General features: G+C 40.9%; 1 protein-coding gene across 2 annotated transcripts in view; it reads left to right on the top strand.

Moving 5' to 3' along the window:
* Positions 1-17367, top strand: part of HIVEP2 (HIVEP zinc finger 2) — a 249602-nt gene that overhangs the window by 208575 nt on the left and 23660 nt on the right. For both annotated transcript variants that reach the window (XM_060240370.1, XM_060240380.1), the window contains 2 exons: positions 1489-7045; positions 8967-9121. In XM_060240370.1, coding sequence (XP_060096353.1) covers positions 1883-7045; positions 8967-9121 — 5318 coding nt within the window. In that variant the 5' untranslated portion in view covers positions 1489-1882. The remainder of the gene's footprint in view (positions 1-1488; positions 7046-8966; positions 9122-17367) is intronic.

Below are 17367 nucleotides of genomic sequence, written 5' to 3'. Positions count from 1 at the left end.
TTTACTGTGAATTGTGAACCGCCTTGAGCCTGCCTTGGCAGGGAGGGCAAGATATAAATCAAATAAACCTAACCTAATATTATTTCCTTAAAAAATGTTGCTGAGCATTGTTGTGTTAACAGAAACGTTCATTTCCAAGATAAGGGAAGTTACTGTTCTATCTCCACTGCTGCACTGTTCACTCCAAACTGTGGTGTTAAGATGGATTCTGACAAACTATGAAAAGATGGAAGGAACTATCTATATTTAGCACAGAGAAGGAACTGTTATATTTAGCTTGAAGAAGGAAGCTCAGAGAGTAGGAATGGCACATGTGATCAGTTTTCAAAACTGTAAAAAGGCTGGCTAGGCAGGGTAGTAATCAAGGAAAATAATTTACCCTCATTCTTAAAATCCCATGACCAGGAAAACCATGTCTTGTAAATTTACTCTAGGTAGAATAATTTATGCAAAACACACAAAGAATGCAAATCTTTTGTCTATACATGTCTTGTGTTTTGTGTGTGAAATCAGTTCAGTATTAGCAGAAGTAATAATTGAGTCAGTTGAGGCTTGATATGACTTCTTCAGTTCATAGTGTAGTGGAAGAGCAGAAGTGAAAGAGGAAAATTGGTCTTGTGGATTCCGTAGAGAGTGGTTAAGAAAGGTAGGGAGCGTTAATAATATTAAGAAGATGGCAGAAGTTGGTTTTTATACTGCACTGTTCTCTACTAGGAATTTCAAAGTGGCTTAGAATTGCCTTCCCTTCCTCTCTTCTCAACAGACCCCTTGTGAGGTAGGTGGGGCTGAGAGAGTTTGGAGAGAATTGTGACTGGCCCAAGATCACCCAGGAGGCTTCATGTGAAGTAATGGGGAATTGAACCCCATTCTCCAAATTAGAATCCTCATCTCTTAATCACTACACTACTAAAGAAATCACACTTCCCTATCTTTGCCTCTGTTGTTCAGCAGACACTGCTTGTTGTATCATGATTTTTTTTGTTCACCTTTTCATTCTTGTGCAGTCTGAGGTTTATATAGTGTAATCTTATGCAGTTTTTCCAAGTTTAGGGTATAACTTCATGATATGCCTGAAACGTGCTTGGTAACGGGTGCACAACCAAAGTTGTAGTCAGATGTACCTTGGGGGAACTCACCTTAAAAAGTGCTTCTTTGCTCAGTGCAGTAAGGGGTGTAAAGGAGCTTCCAGTTTCCTGCCTACCCTGCTTTTGCCAGCAGAAAGGGAGGTTCCCTTTGTCTCCATATGCCCTTCTTAAGTTTGCAAAAACTGTTTTCTGTCAGTGTGGACCCAATGTGTGTATTCAAGTATCTGCAGATGAGCCAAAACTTCTATTAGATATGATGGAGGAGAGAAGAGACATATTGAACAGCAGTTTTAAGTGTTAGCCTAAGTTCTTATAACATGGAGTCCCTTTCTCATTTGCACTATAAAATGCTTATCTTAATCTAAATTTAGTTGTATTGATCTTCGTATTGTTTTTCTTAAAGGTAGCTGCATCTTTTGTGAAGGAATGTCTGGAGCCCTGCTTTAGGTGATGAACAAATACATCCCTCTGGATCATTCTCCATCTGAAGACTTAATAGCCATGGATAATGCTGAAATGCCATAGCAAGTCTTGACAAAAATATAGTAAACTGTTCAGCAAGAATTCCTGCCATGAACAGAACTGTGACAGTTAATTTTTAGCATAGAGCTACATAAGGATCTAATGCCTATAAGACTACTATGTGAAAAGTTCCACAGAGAAAGTGAAGTCTGTGAACTTGGGACAGCTCTGGAGAAATGGGAGCAAGCAAACTTTAAAAAAGCACAGCACTGGATACACTTCATGTGCCTGCACAGCTTTCAAGTGAACTAGCACTTAAGACCTTGTGTGACAAAATGGACTCTGGAGATACAGCTGTAGGGCAAACTGCTACCTCAAGGTCTGGAGAAATAGCTAAAGTACCAAGTAGATGGCTGCAGGAACATTCAGCTAATGTTAAGATGAGTGCAATTGGAAGCCTGGAGGGACAGGCACAAATAAATCTCGAACACGTGGGAAACCCTGCATCTGCACAACTTTTTAGTTCTGGGAAAGTGGTGTCATCAAGTGATACTAACCAGCAAGCCACAGAGAAGCAATACCCACAGCACCTTCCAAGTCCATACTCATGTCAACATTCGCTTTCTTTCCCTCAGCATTCATTGCCACAAGGATTCTTGCACAACCTAAAGCCGCATCAGAGCCTGGAAAGCCACAAGTGGCAGTTTCCTGGCCATCTGCAACCAGTTGCCTCTGAAGATTTTCCATTTCATATGCATGGCCATAGTGGAAGTTTTTCCAGAAAGAAAATTTCCAACTTGAACCCTGCTTACAGCCAGTATTCTCAGAAATGTATAGAACAGCAGTTAGAAGATGGTCATAAGAAAGAACATAAGCCCAAAAAGCCTGGCAAGTACATTTGTCCTTACTGTAGCAGGGCCTGTGCCAAACCTAGCGTACTTAAGAAACATATTAGGTCCCACACTGGGGAACGCCCGTACCCTTGCATCCCTTGTGGTTTCTCTTTTAAGACAAAGAGCAATTTATATAAGCATAGGAAATCTCATGCCCATGCAATTAAAGCAGGATTAGTACCTTTCACAGAGTCAGCTGTATCTAAATTGGAGCTAGATGCCAGTTTCATTGATGTGGAAGCAGAGATACATTCAGATGGCGAGCAAAGTACAGATACTGATGAAGAGGCTTCATTACTTGTTGAAGGTTCTGACAAACTTAGCCCAGTTCCACAGATTCCATTGGACATTACTAGCAGCAGCAGTTTTCATACATCAATAGAAGACTCTTTGGGGGGCCCAATGAAAGTTCCTATTTTGATTATTCCTAAAAGTGGGGTGCAGTTACCATGTGAAAGTTCCCAGCATGCTGGATCTGACAATCTACAAAGTCCTTCATTAAATACAAAGTCTGATGACTCCCATACAGTTAAGCAGCGACTTGCACTAAGACTGTCCGAGAAGAAAGGGCAGGATTCTGAGCAGTCATTAAATCTTTTGAGTCCACATAGCAAAGGAAGCACTGATTCTGGTTATTTTTCACGCTCAGAAAGTGCAGAGCAACAAATAAGCCCCCCAAATACCAATGCAAAGTCTTATGAAGAAATAATTTTTGGGAAATTCTATAGGATTAATCAAAGGACTGCACAACCATTAGCGACAGCCAATCAGGATCATAGTTCAGTGGGTAGGAAAGGCAAGGCAGAGCCACTACCTCTTGTAAACCCTAGATTAGACTTCAAGATGCTTGAAGAACGAATGTCTCCAAACAAAGAAGCACTAATTGATCCTAATAAAATCAGCACTATAAAAAACACCCAAGTCTTTAATGATAGCAGTATAGAGTCCGAACAGTCTCAGATTGTAGCATCATCCATCAAAAGTGAATCAAGCCTTTATCCAAGAAGTCACCCAGGTGACAGCTCTCTGCTTTTAGAACCTCCCACAGATACAAACCCACTGATTAGAAGCAACTCCATGCCAACCTCATCTGCAACCAGTTTGAATGTCCCAACGGCTTTGAGAGGAAGCCATTCATTTGACGAGAGGATGACTGGTTCAGATGATGTATTTTATCCTGGGACAATAGGAATACCCCATCAACGAATGTTAATAAGACAAGCAGCCTTTGAGCTTCCCTCATTGCTGGAAGGACATTCAGATTCAGAGTACCATGGCAGAACAGGGAAGAACATTATGATTGCTTCTGCTAGATCAGCAGCAGGAGAAAAAGGACTGGGCATGAGGGAGAAGAAGTTGTTGGTAGGAGAGAGAATTTTTTATGAGGGGGACTCCTCAGGAAAGCACTACAGAAAATGGGAAGACTATGGAAATCTGAAACAAAGCTATAGAGACACATCAACTTTGAGTGGGTCAAAGCAAGGAGAATTTTATACTGAATCACCTACACACTTTCAGGCAATGTCTTCTACATATGGAATTACATTTGAAAACAGAAAGCGAAGAATACAGAAGAGTGTTGGAGATGAGGAAGACACCCCATCATTGTGCAGTGGTGCCACTGGCAGCCCCATGGCTGGTGATTTTGATCCCAAACTGGCAATCCAGGAAGGACCAAGGTGTGGATATGTAGCTCTAAGCCATGATAGTTCTCCTCATTCTCATCCAGAGCACTTTGAAGTCTGTCGACCCAATCTGCAGTCAGGAAGCCCAGCTCCTACTTTAGAAGAATGTCCCTTAGATCAAGAGAAGGCTCTAGAGGTTCTGAGTAGAAAAGGAAATGTAATCTCTGTCATTCAGCACACAAATTCATTGAGCCGGCCAAACTCCTTTGAAAGGTCTGAATCTACAGATCTTGTTGTCTGCCAGCAAGATAAAATGTATTCATCATCTGAAACATGTGAAAGCGAAATTGCAGAGTCCCCAATGAGTCCAGACAGGGTTCAGCAGACAGAAAATGCTGACAGTGTTAGCAAACAGCCTTCATCATCCCAACATCCTCAGCCTTATCATATGCAGCCCAGACTTGTTCGTCAGCATAATATACAGGTACCTGAGATTCGTGTTACAGAGGAGCCAGATAAGCCTGAGAGAGAGAGAGAAGTTCCAATAAAAGAGCAAGAGAAACCTCCAGAAGAATTCCAGTGGCCCCAGAGAAGTGAAACCCTTTCCCAACTCCCAGCTGAAAAACTTCCTCCTAAGAAGAAGCGGTTGAGGCTTGCTGACTTGGAGCACTCTTCTGGAGAGTCCAGCTTTGAGTCTACAGGGACAAGCCTTTCCCGCAGCCCTAGTCAAGAGAGTAATTTGTCCCACAGTTCAAGTTTTTCAATGTCATTTGAAAGGGAGGATAGTATTAAGTTCATAACATCAACCAAACAGGATGAGTTCGGGAAACAGTCTGAATTTTTAACTGTCCCAGCTGGTGCTTACTCTCTTTCCGTCCCTGGCCATCACCAACAGAAAGAAATGAGACGTTGCTCATCTGAGCAGATGCCATGTCCTCCCCCTGCCGAAATCCCTGAAATACGAAGTAAATCCTTCGACTATGGAAATCTTTCTCATGCTTCTGCAGCTGGAGCGCTTCCTATTGCTTTGTCTCCAGTAAGAGAAAGGAAGAAATGCTTTTTGGTTCGTCAGGCTTCTTTCAGTGGTTCCCCAGAAATTCCCCAGGCTGATTCCAGCATGGAACAAAATATAAAGCAAGAGCAAATGGAACATGTACATGTTAGTCTTCGGTCTTCCCAAGTTGCTTGGTCTCATTCTCCTTCTTCTATTCACTCAGATGACACTGGGAAGCAGTCTGCTGGTTCTTGTGCACTGCAAAGCAGTAGCTTATCCCCCCTTTCCCATCTTTCAGTCCCACAAGCACCTTATATTCCAGGCAAATATTCAGCAGAACAACAGCATCTATTTGCACTGCAAGAAAAAGTTCCTTTTCTCCCTGTCCACAACACCTTATTGCCATTTCAATATCCATCTGTCTGTATGACTCACTTGCCAGCACAGCCTAGCACTTTGTGGCCCTCAGAACTTTCACAGACACATTTCTCCCATCATTTTGTACAGCAGCTTCAAAAATCCTACACCAAACAACCGTTCCCAGCTGAAAGTCAACTAAGTTACCACCTGGAATATGTTCCAGAGCGTATTCAAAAGAAAACTGCTGATTATGTACATAGTAAAGAGCAAACCTACCAGCGTTACTCAGGAACATCTGGGCAGTATTCTAAAAATGCACTTGCAACATACCAGCCAGATTGTAGCATTAAATCAACAGATACCTCTTCTGAGCAACACCTGCAGGTAGATTTTGAAACCCAGAATATTGGATCGATTCAATCATTACCAGGTACAGTAGTTCCTGTTAGGATTCAGACCCATGTGCCATCCTATGGTAGTGTCATGTATACAAGCATTTCTCAGATTATTGCTCAGAGCAGCAGCCCTGCTATTGTCATTTGCAAAGTAGATGAGACTCTTTCTCAAAGAACATTAGCAACAACTGCAACCATGCACGGAATAGGATTTAACATTGCACAGATGTTAGGCCAACACGGAGGATTGGAAAAGTATCCTTTATGGAAAGTACCACAGACCTTATCACTTAACTTGGAATCTACCATCCCATTGTGCTTGGCCTCCAGCACAGATACAGCTTCTACCCTAGGTGGAAACAAAAGAATGCTGTCACCCGCTAGCAGCTTGGAGCTGTTTATGGAGACCAAACAACAAAAGAGAGTAAAGGATGAAAAAATGTATGGACAGATTGTTGAGGAACTAAGTGCTGTGGAACTCAATAATTCAGACATAAAGAAAACCTTCCCCAAGCCACAAAAACCTCAGCTGGTCAGGCAGAGCTGTACTACTGAGCCAAAAGAGAGTCTGCCATCCACTGTGTCCTCTTCTCCACTATCGTCCTCATCATCTCAAGATTTGCCAGCTACCACAGTGCCCCCCACTGAGCCTTCACCACCAAGCAGGGAAAAGCTTCTCAGTTTTGACTCTGCTTCACCAGGTCAAAAGTCCAGTAGCATGTCTGAAGGCAGAGAATCTCCAGAAGAACTGGATGTAGATGAAACTGCATCGGATATGAGTCTGAGTCCACAGAGGTCACTTTTGACATCAGGGGAAAGTCAGCTAGAAGACAAAGCCAAGCAGCAAAAATTGCCCTTTGGTATGTTGGTTCAAATGGCAACCCAACCAAGTGGGAAAGCAGTGACCTCAACTATCCTTCTGACAGATCTTGCTGACTTCCAGCAAATTTTACAGTTTCCTACTTTGCGCACCACTACAACTGTGAGTTGGTGTTTCTTAAACTACACAAAACCCAATTTTGTTCAACAAGCGACCCTAAAATCATCTGTTTATGCCTCATGGTGTATTAGCTCATGCAATCCAAACCCATCAGGACTGAGTACGAAGATTACCCTGGCACTCCTAAGGTCTAAGCAGAAAAACAGTACAGAGATCTATACTTTGGCACCAATGCATCGGCCTGGAGCTGGGAAGCTAACATCATCGAGTGCATGGAAACCATTTACTCAGGTAGTAATAGATTCTTAAAGTACTATATATTTTAATATAGACCCTGCAATTTATTAAAAGGTTAAAAGCATTTGAGAATGTTCAGGGTAATGATGTTGTTTTAAATACTGCCTATAGACTAGTGCATGTTATATTATATTATGTTGGGCTGGTTTCTAGTGGGGATTTCTTCAGGAAATATCTCTGAACAGCAGCTTTTAAGAGTTTAGCATCCTACTCATAGACCATCACTTTATAAAAATCCTAGTGAATTTTCAATATGGAGTAACACTTTTCATGAAAGATGTTACATTAAAATTTGCTACAAAATCATTGCCTGGTATTGCAAAATAAAACAAAAGTCCAGTTGCACTTTAAAGACTTATCAACACTTATTTGAATATGATCTTTTGTGAATCACAATTCACTTTTGTGAATCACAGCAGATATGTGGAGTGAAATCAAACTGGAAATTCTACTTAAGGGGGAAGAGAGGACTTGTTGAGTGTGATTTCTGTCATGAGTCTTTAAACAATAAATTATCTGTGGAAGCAACTAGAACATGATTATCTATCACCTACAGAGTTACTGCTAATCATAGTCTAGTCAATTACACAGAGAATTTACACTTGCAAGATTCATGACAGAATTCACTCCCAGCCTTTCTATCCCAGCCTTTGTACCTCATGAACTGAGCTTTGAATTGCAAAAGCTCATATTGAAATAAATATTGTTCATTTTTTTAAGGTGCCACTTAAGTTTTGTTTTACACTAGACTGGTCCAGTATAAACATAAGGAAAAGTAAAATGTGGTGTTTCAGGGTGTTTTGGGTTTTGTGCTTAGTATAGATCTTAATTCTTTTAAAATCAAAACAAAATGTAGTCATCTTGGTAGACTGCATATAATTTCTCCCAAATGCAAAGTGCATCAAACTCTTGAAGAATATCTTAAAAATCAATTATGCGTAAGTAGATCACTCTCTCGACAATAGTTATGGCCTCACTGCTCTTTTCATTTATTTTAATGCTGCACTTCCTTTATATATTATGGTAACTCCAGATATAATTAATGGTCTTGAAAAATTGACAAGACTAGATTACAACACTGAGGATTTTAGTTTCTCATATCTGAATTTAACTATTTTGGATATAGTGTTGATAATATTTAGCCAAGTATTGCCCAAAGTTAATAACATATGATGTTCAAAAGGGCTTTCAATCAAGATTGTAAGCTATTTCCAGTCCACTGCTGGAAAAATGTATTGGAATCCCAAGTCGTCCTCAGTTTTTTGAAAAAAAAAATATTATATATGTGCCAGTCCTATACAGGCCCATGTAAGTCAGACAAGGTGCTAGCAGCAAACATGGTACTTTTTTGCAAACCTGGCGCAGACTTTTATTTCTCCTAGTATTTGGGTCATCCCAGAATTTCTATCTCTGCTATGAATGAATGACTCATGCATTGGGTTGGGGAAATCAAAGGCAGCTGGACATGGTTGTCGCCGCATCACTGGCTTTTGAACTGTAGGCAGTGTGGTGTCTTAACCACACCAACCCTGATGGGCCAGATGGCTTTGAACAGACTATGACTTGAAATTTCAGTGCTAGCAGTTGACTGATTTTGATCACCCAGTAAGACTTTTTTTTCAAAAAAAAATCTTTTTTGTGTGTGTTTTATATGGAAATGTGATGTGGTGGTTTGATTACAGTACCCCCAGAACAGGCACTTCAAAAACTGTCCTTGGTCACCATGCATTTATTGTTTGGTCGAATAAATGGCCAAACTAATTGGTTTCCTGAGTCTGAGCATCTGTAAGGTTGAAGTTTGTCCTAAAATATTTACTTGAATATTTTTTAAAATACTGTTAATTCTGTTTTAGACTTTTTTTCTCCCTGATTCTCAGACAGTTAAAATCATTAGTAATTCTGCTTCATTTCACAGATGAAACAAGAGCCATTCTTCATATTTGGGAGCAAGTTTGAAAAGAAGGTAGTAGGATCTGTTGTTAAAGAAAGAATAAAAGGAGACAGCCATGGTGACAAAGATATTATATCCAAACAAACTGAGCCAATGCGGATTAAAATCTTTGAAGGAGGGTAAGAACCTAAAACTTGGGGAAAATCATGTGTGTTCTAATATTTTAGAAAAAGACCAGAATCCAGATAGCTTCTTGGAGCTTATATCAATACAGAGATGGGAATGATTATTTTAAAACTGATACCTGTCCACACACACACACACACACCATATCGCAAACTGCTTTTGAAGGAATTTCTAGCAAAATTCTAAAGCCCCTTTGAGTTAGTTTCCCATTTATTTAGATCCTAGACATTTTTGTTATTTTTATATATATTATAATTTTTAATGTTCATAGGTACCATTTGTGCAGTGATTTCTTTTTGGTTTAAAACACTACAGGCTACCAGTTAATAAAAACATACAGGAAAGGGACCTGCAATGAGAGGCATCTCATTTTCCCCTCCCTCACTATTTCCTCTTTTCTTTCTCTAAAAGTCCCCATAGCTCCCTCCTTTCCTGCTTCCTTCTCTGTTTCCCACTCACTGCTAGCCAAACTTTCTCTCCCCCCTCCAAGGTTTTGGTGCTGGACACAGTTGTACAATGGTGAACATGCAAGGACTTGCAGCGGGCACCTTAACTTTGTATCCCCTTCCCCACATTATTTCGTCTTGCATTTCTCCTGTCAACCCCATATCCTCACCTTTACCTGCATCCCTCTCTGTTTCTCAACCATCAACCAATCTAATTTTTATCTGCATCGCATCTTCAGTCATACTTTTATACTGTCTTTTACCGCAATGGGGATTCAAAGCAGCCTACATTATTCTCCTCTCCTCCATTGTATCCTCACAGCAACCCAAGAAGGTAAGTTAGACTGATAATGTGTAACTGACCCAAGGTCACCCAGTGAACTTCTGCTGCAGAGAGGTGGCCTGGTCTCCCAGATTCTAATAAGAAGCTGTAACCACTACAAGCACACTAGCTTTCAAGGAATGGCTGCTGTTGAATGGTAGCAAGCAGTCAGTCCTTAATGTCATACCACTCTTAAGGTACCAAGTTGTCTGGTGGCGGCTGCCAGGGATAATCATAATGAGTCTTCCCACAAAGGCCAAAACAGCCCTGGGAAGGGTCCTGTACTCTCCCCCTGCCTTTTACCAATAGAAACCAAAGCCTGAAGGCTGGAAATTCTGTTGTGATTGCCCGGCAATGGCCACTGAGTTTCAAAGCTACAGGCACTCCTATTATTTTGTAGGTTTTAACCCCCAATATAGGTTTTCAGATTTCAGGTTTTTCTGCAAACCTGGGGCATATTCCAGGTTTTTAGAAAGATTTGCCATGTCTGTTCATGGTTCCTATCACTAGATTTAAGTATCCACAGATCTGGGCAAGTTGTCAATTAGACATAATAAGAAATATGAGAAACAGTGCCATATACTGGCTAGCGTGCATGAGAGGGTGACCCAGATTAAAGATCCTGCAATGAACATAAATATGGGCATAAATATGTAATTATAAAGGTTAAAATGTAATAATAAGCAATAACAAGAAAAATTCTATGATTTCTTGGGCTTCCGGTGTGAGTTTCCAACAGAGCTGTCGTCTCCTGAATAAGGGGAAAACTTAATCCTTTGTTCAGGGTAGTAGAGAGCCTTATCGGGTTCTCTGCCTGCATTTCTCAGTTAGAGATTTGCCCAGGATGACGCCATAAATACTTTGAGCCGTTGATCTCAGCTGAAGATTGATGCCGGAGGGTGTCTTTCTGAGGCTTTGTAGAGCCGGCAAGGAAAAGGAGCGTCGTCCAGCATCTACAAAGGATTAAGAGCCATTCAATTGGCTTAAGCATGTTTGGATCTCACTCTCTTTTGGGACTGATAAATATTTGAAAGACCAGGAAGACCGAAGTTTAAAGAGCATAGCCGCTAAGGTACTTTGATCATTATCTATCACTCCAGGACATTTCTAAGCTAATCTAAATAACAGTAGAAGGTGGAAAAACCTGAACAGGAACGAAAGTGAGGGGGGGAGGAGAGACTGTGGAATTTGGACTTTGTTTAAATTAAAGGCTTTGATAGAATTTGGGAAAGAATAAAATTGTTTTGAATACCTGTGGTCAGTGACATAGGCTTCTGTGTTTTGGCTCTGTACTTGCAATCAACATAACAAGTATTCAAAGACTGCGATATTTGGAGAACGAGAGCTGAGCTTCATGATCCAGGAAGCAAAAGCTGAAGGTGTACTGATAGTCAATGTAACAAGGATTCCAAAAACCGTGATAGTTGGAGAACATGAACCAGGAAGTAAAAGTTGAAGGAGGGAAGAGCAAGAAGAAGGTCCTTGCTAGGAATTTTTAACCATAGAGAAAGTACGATTGCCATTTTGAAATTGTTAAAAATCAATATCTCAGCCCAGGAAGGTAGGAGAAAGACAAAATTAGTCTTATTTTAAACAGTAAGTTCTAAGCTACTGGACTTGGTGCTGAATTTAGATTTGGAGCCCTCTGAGTTTTTTTTTTGGGGGGGGGGGGGTTATGTCAGAAGGAAGATTAATTCGTGCAAGATCTCATTCTTTGGACAAAATGCAAAGCCAGTTTGATACCATGGAAGCCAGGATTATGAAGGGCATGGAGAAGATGATAACGGCTAGTAAAAAAGAGCTTAAGAAAGATATTGGAGATCTTAAAAAAAAAGATGAAGATTTTAAAGATGAACTAGGTATGGTTAAAAACAGGGTCAAGGAGGTTGAAGAGAAAGTTGATATACATGCTTCCACCTTATTAAAACTTCAAGAGAAGGTAACAATCCATGACTGCAAATCAATGGAAACTCAAGTGCATCTGAGAGGAATACCTGAAGGGGAGGGAACTGAGTTAATGGACTATATGGTGAAAATAATTGCTGACTATTTAGAGGAAGATCCTGAAAAATTTAGAAATATGCTGGATAGTGTCTATAGAGTTAATTCATCATATGCAAAAGACAAAGGCCTACCAAGAGACATAGTTATAAGACTAAGGTCCAAGGATATGGCAGGGAAAATTCTAAATAAAAGTTTTCAAAAAGCCCTGACAATAGAAGGGAGTAGAGTCAAAATAATGAAAGAGCTGCCAAGACAAGTGATAAACGACAGGAAGAAATATAAGAGATTAACAAAGAAGTTGCATGCAGAGGGCATGAGATACAGATGGATACTACCCGAGGATGTGGGCTTTGAACAATGTGGAAGAAGGGTTACAATAAGGAATGAGCAAGAGATGTACAGTTTTTTTGAAGAGAATAAAGACTCTGCATCATAATGGAGTACAAGTTATTATCTTGGAATATAAATGGACTAAATTCACCAAAAAACGAAAAGCAACATTTCATTGGATTAAAAAGCAAAAATGCAATATAATTTGTTTACAGGAAGTTCATATACAACAAAAGGATTATAAATTTTTGGGGAATAAACAATTGGGATTGGAATTTTTCTCATTGGCGGATCAAAAGAAAAGGGGTGTGGTCTTTTATATTAAAGAACAATTAGAACCAAAATTGATATTTAAAGATAAAGATGGAAGATATATAGCAGTGGAAGTGATGATGGATGCAAAAAAACCATTGTTACTAGGATTATATGCGCCCACTGGAGCAAAAAATACTTTTTTAAAAGACATTAATCGACAGTTGGACGAAATGTTATATGACCAGATCCTGATGATGGGTGATTTTAATGGAACAATACAAAATAATATAGATAGATCGGGCCAAAAGAGGAATGATAAAGAACGAAGACTGCCAAAATCATTTTTTGAGTTGGTTAAACAAGAAAGTTTGAAAGATATTTGGAGAAAATTTAATCCTGAAGTAAGAGACTATACCTTCTTTTCAGCAAGACATAATTCTTTTTCCAGAATAGATATGTTATGGGGCTCTAAAAGCTTGGGCCTCATAACTAAAAAAGTGGAGATTCTACCAAAGGTTTGTGCAGATCATAACCCAATATGTTGGATTACAAAATTGCAAAAGAAAACAAGAAGATGGAGAATAAATTAAGGCTTGCTACAACATAAAGATATTGTGACCTTTCTAGAAAAGGAAACTGCAGCGTTCTTTCAAATAAATGACACTGATGATATAGAATTCCAAGAAGCTCATGGGAACAAATTCAGCTGGCATGCTTATATGTATTAAGGGAAAAATAAGATGGACGGTCTTTTTTCTCACCTTTATATTAGGAATAACTTACTAAATACATGGATAAAATATAAGAAATATGGTGATGAAAGAAAGCCACTTTGGATAGTGCCAGCAGAAGTAATAAAAATAACAGCTGAATCTGATGAAGAGAGAAGGATGTCATATAACTGTTAAAGATTCAAGGTGATAAAGCTAAATTAAAATCAGCAGAAGAGTTAAATAGCTAGTATGACTGGTTTCAAATGCAACAAATAAAAAGCTTGATGGAAAATGATATTAAATCTGTTGGAATTAGACTTGAACAAACAGAATTGGAAAGGGTTCTGCTTGGAGATAATGAAAAATTAATATCGAAAATATATAAATTATTGTTGAAATGGTCTACGGAAGAAGAAGTAGTAAAATCTCAAATGATTAAATGGGCAATTAATGTGAACAAGGAAATACAAATGGATACATAGGAGTATCTTTGGAAGAACTCGATGAAAATATCAACATGTCAGAGTATTAAAGAGAACTGTTTCAAGATGATGTATAGGTGGTATATGACTCCAAAAAAACTGGCAAAGATGAGTAAAAAGATGTCGGATAGATGTTGGAAATGTAAGAAACATGAAGGTTCTTTTTATCATATGTGGTGGACTTGTGAAAAAGCGAAAAAGTTTTGGCAGATGATACAACAAGAAATATCTAAAATTTTGGGATATGACTTTAAGAAAGTTGCAGAGACTTTTCTGTTGGGATTACAAATGGAAAAATTTCCAAAAGAAGATAGAACTCTAATTTGGTACTTGCTCTCAGCTGCTAGGACACTGTATGCGCAGTTGTGGAAGCAAGAAAAAATACCAAAGAAATCGGATTGGATCGTGAAAGTTTTATCGTGGAGTGAGATGGACAAACTAACAAGAACTCTAAGAGACTATGATTTGGAAGTGTTTAAAAGGGAGTGGAAGAAATTTAGAGGATATATAGAGAAAGAGTGGAATGTAAAAAGACATTGGACAATTTTTCAATAATAAGTATGAGAAAAGGGAGAAATTGAACTTTGATTGGTTAAGGGTACCTTTATAAGTGAACTCAAGTATATAACTTCGGCGGGAGTCTAGTAACGGAGGGAGGGGGGATTAGAAAATATCATATGGGTTAGGGATAGTAATGATATAAACAGACATTGTTACCATATGTTATATTGTTTAAACAGAAAGAAAAATTCTATGATTTCTTCTTCTGTGATGGTTTTGATATCATTCATAAAAAGTTTTGATGATGATAACTCCTGTGTTGCAAGTTTGTTAGTATCTGAGATGTGGACCTTGAGAAACTTGCAGGATCCAGAAAGTGACAGACCTGGTGGTGGTATCGGAAGTATTTATAGAACTTCCATTCCTTGGACAGCCTGGCTTACTGCTTACATGCTGAAAAGGGTAGGGAAAGAAAACAAGGCTTAGTTTATCTTCTGCGGAATAGTTTACTCTGTTGCACCCTCACCAAGGAAAGAATTATGCTTTTCACTCCATTCTTCTTCCTTATGCGTTAGAGCAGGGTTTCCCAAACTCCCCCCCCCCCCGCAATGGTCCGGTTATTTTGACACTTCTCCTTCATTGTCCACTAAAATTTGGGGGTGGAGCCAGGAGACTTTGGGGGTGGAGCCAGGAGACAGGAAACGATGTACAAACATGCTTAAAACTCTTGCAATATTTTGTTTAGGAAAGGTAGGAGAATAGGGGAATTTTGCAATGCAATTTTAAAAATAAAAATCAGGAAAAAGCACAAGGATCACAGGGGAAGAAGACAGGGGAAAAGAATGACAGAGAGAGAGAGGGAGGGGAGGGAGAGAGAGAGTGAGTGAGAGAGAAAGAGAGAGAAGGAAGGAAGACGGCGAAAAGACTGCCTGACAGAGAGAGAGAGAGGAAAAGACTGCCTGAGAGAGAAAGAAAGAAGGAAGGAAGACAGGAAAAGACTGCCTGACAGAAAGGGTGGGGGTGGGGAATAAAGCAAATAGGGTTGTCTTCCGGCGCCCTTCCGGACATTGAAAATGACTTGGGGTGGGGAAGGGAGGGGGGGGCAAAATAGGTGTTTGCCTCCCCCCTCCTCCCACAGTGTCTCACCTAGTTTGCCTCCCTCCTCCCTTTCTTTCCCACTTTGAACATCCAGAAGGGCTCCACTCTGGGCTGTGTAAAGGCGCCTCCCCCCACGGCTGCCAATCACCTGACGGAGAGGACAACGGCAGCAGGAACCAACCCGGTGTAGAGCTGAGCCCCATTGCCAGCCCCTTCCCCACCCCACGCGGGATCAGAGGGAAGCCACAAGAGGGCCAGGCTGAAGGAGGCTTCTCCCCCTCCCCTTCCAGAAGGGAGAGAGGGGCCAAACTCCTCCTCCTCCAGCCTGCTCTTCCAACAACGTCGAATCAAGCCGGGCCCTGTTGAAGTGGGTAGGGCCTCCCAGCTTCCTCTGATCATGCAGGTGGAGGAGGGGGCGGAGCACAGCTTGGACACTGGGGAAAGGAAGGGAGGGGATGGACCCTGGCGGTGGCAGCGAGCTGTGGCTCATCGTGTGGGAGGGGTGTGTGACTGAGTGGCTGCGCTGTTCCGAAGGGCAGTGGGCGGTGGCAGCGAGGGAGGGTGTTGGAAGGCAGGGAGTGGTGGCCCGGCTGCTTACAGGCCATGGATTGATCCCGGTCCGGGACCTGAGGTTTGGGAACCTCTGCTTTAGAGCAGTGGTCCCCAATCATTTGGTATGCTGACCCACATGTCTAAATTTACTTGATATGGTGACCCATATAGAAAAGACCATGCACACATCAATAAAATTGCAAAAACCTGGGACACACTTTCACAGTCTTCATAACCCACTTTTGGTTGGAAATTTTGCTATATGGGCACTGCAGTTTACAAAGAAGCTGTTCTGTGATCACAACTTCCTGTAGCATTTGGCTGTACATAGAAAACAAGTTTCTATCTACTGCTTTGCTGTGGGCTTATGTACTGGATTCAGTGGTGCATGGGTTAAATGGAGCATATCTGCAGTTCCGTTGCAACATGTTTAAGTTGCAGTTAATACATAAAAGGGATAATAGTGATACAGTGCATATAGTCTTTCAGACTGAAATTTGAATCTACCTGAAATATCTGCATTTAGTGTTTTTTTGCACATGGGCTGCTCTAACTTGTTATCTCCTTTGGGTAGTGTTATTCCCCCCCGCTTTTTTTTTAGTAAGACAATCATCATAGATATAATAAAAGTTAAAAAAAAAAGATATAATAAAAGTTGAACGTGTTGGCTCGATCCTCAATTTTTATTGGAAGTTGTGGCTACCACAGGAATGGCCTTGTACTCTGTCACCACTCCCTCCTGTCATTGGATAGTCTCGCTGTGACCTGCCTAGTGCTGGCCCTGTCAGGCCAGAAGATCCCCATCAGAAGGCTGTTGACTTTTGAATGAGACAGTTATCTGCTGAGAGGTTCTCCTGGAGCTTACTGATTACTACTGTGTCTCCTCAGGGCTTGTTGAAGAAGTCTAGGACCGTTCGTCTCCCCCCCCCCCCCCCGCCTCAACACACACACAAACAACACTGCTACAAAGCAAACAGTGAAGCAAACAGTACACTGTGAGAGACCTACTCAGGCCCAGGAATGTTAACAGTGTTACCTTGGAGACAGCTAACTTTTCTTTGTCCTCTCTGTTAACCAGCCTTAGAAAGGGCTGCAAAGCTACTGTAGCCTCACAAAAGGCATACCAGCACATGCAGCTTCCAAAGGCCATACAAATAGCCAGAGAGGCGAGGCCTCTGGGAAGTGCTAGCCAGAGGCTGTTGCTAGGCAACCCAGGCTGCTTTTCTCAGTAAAGGGTGAGGCCTCAGGTGAACAGAATAGCATACAGTCCACAATTATTTTCTCCAGAATGGGGAGAGAAATCTGTTGTCTGGAATTCAGTTCTGATCCCAGGAGATCTTCAGGCTCCACCTGAAGGTTGGCTACCCTCTGGGTGACTTGATGCCACCCGGATGGCATTACTTAATTAGGCTTGGCTGCTAACTCCTGCTCAGCAGCAGTCCTTCTATGATAGCCAATGTGAATTAGCAGTTGCCAACTACAGGTTGGGAAATTCCTGGAGATTTGGTGGGTGTGGCCTGGAGAGGGTGAGTTTGA

Source organism: Heteronotia binoei, chromosome 1, assembly GCF_032191835.1.
Source record: "Heteronotia binoei isolate CCM8104 ecotype False Entrance Well chromosome 1, APGP_CSIRO_Hbin_v1, whole genome shotgun sequence".
NCBI classification, from domain to species: domain Eukaryota; kingdom Metazoa; phylum Chordata; class Lepidosauria; order Squamata; family Gekkonidae; genus Heteronotia; species Heteronotia binoei.
Note: the sequence above shows the minus strand (reverse complement) of the source record. Positions and strands in the feature narration are given on the sequence as shown.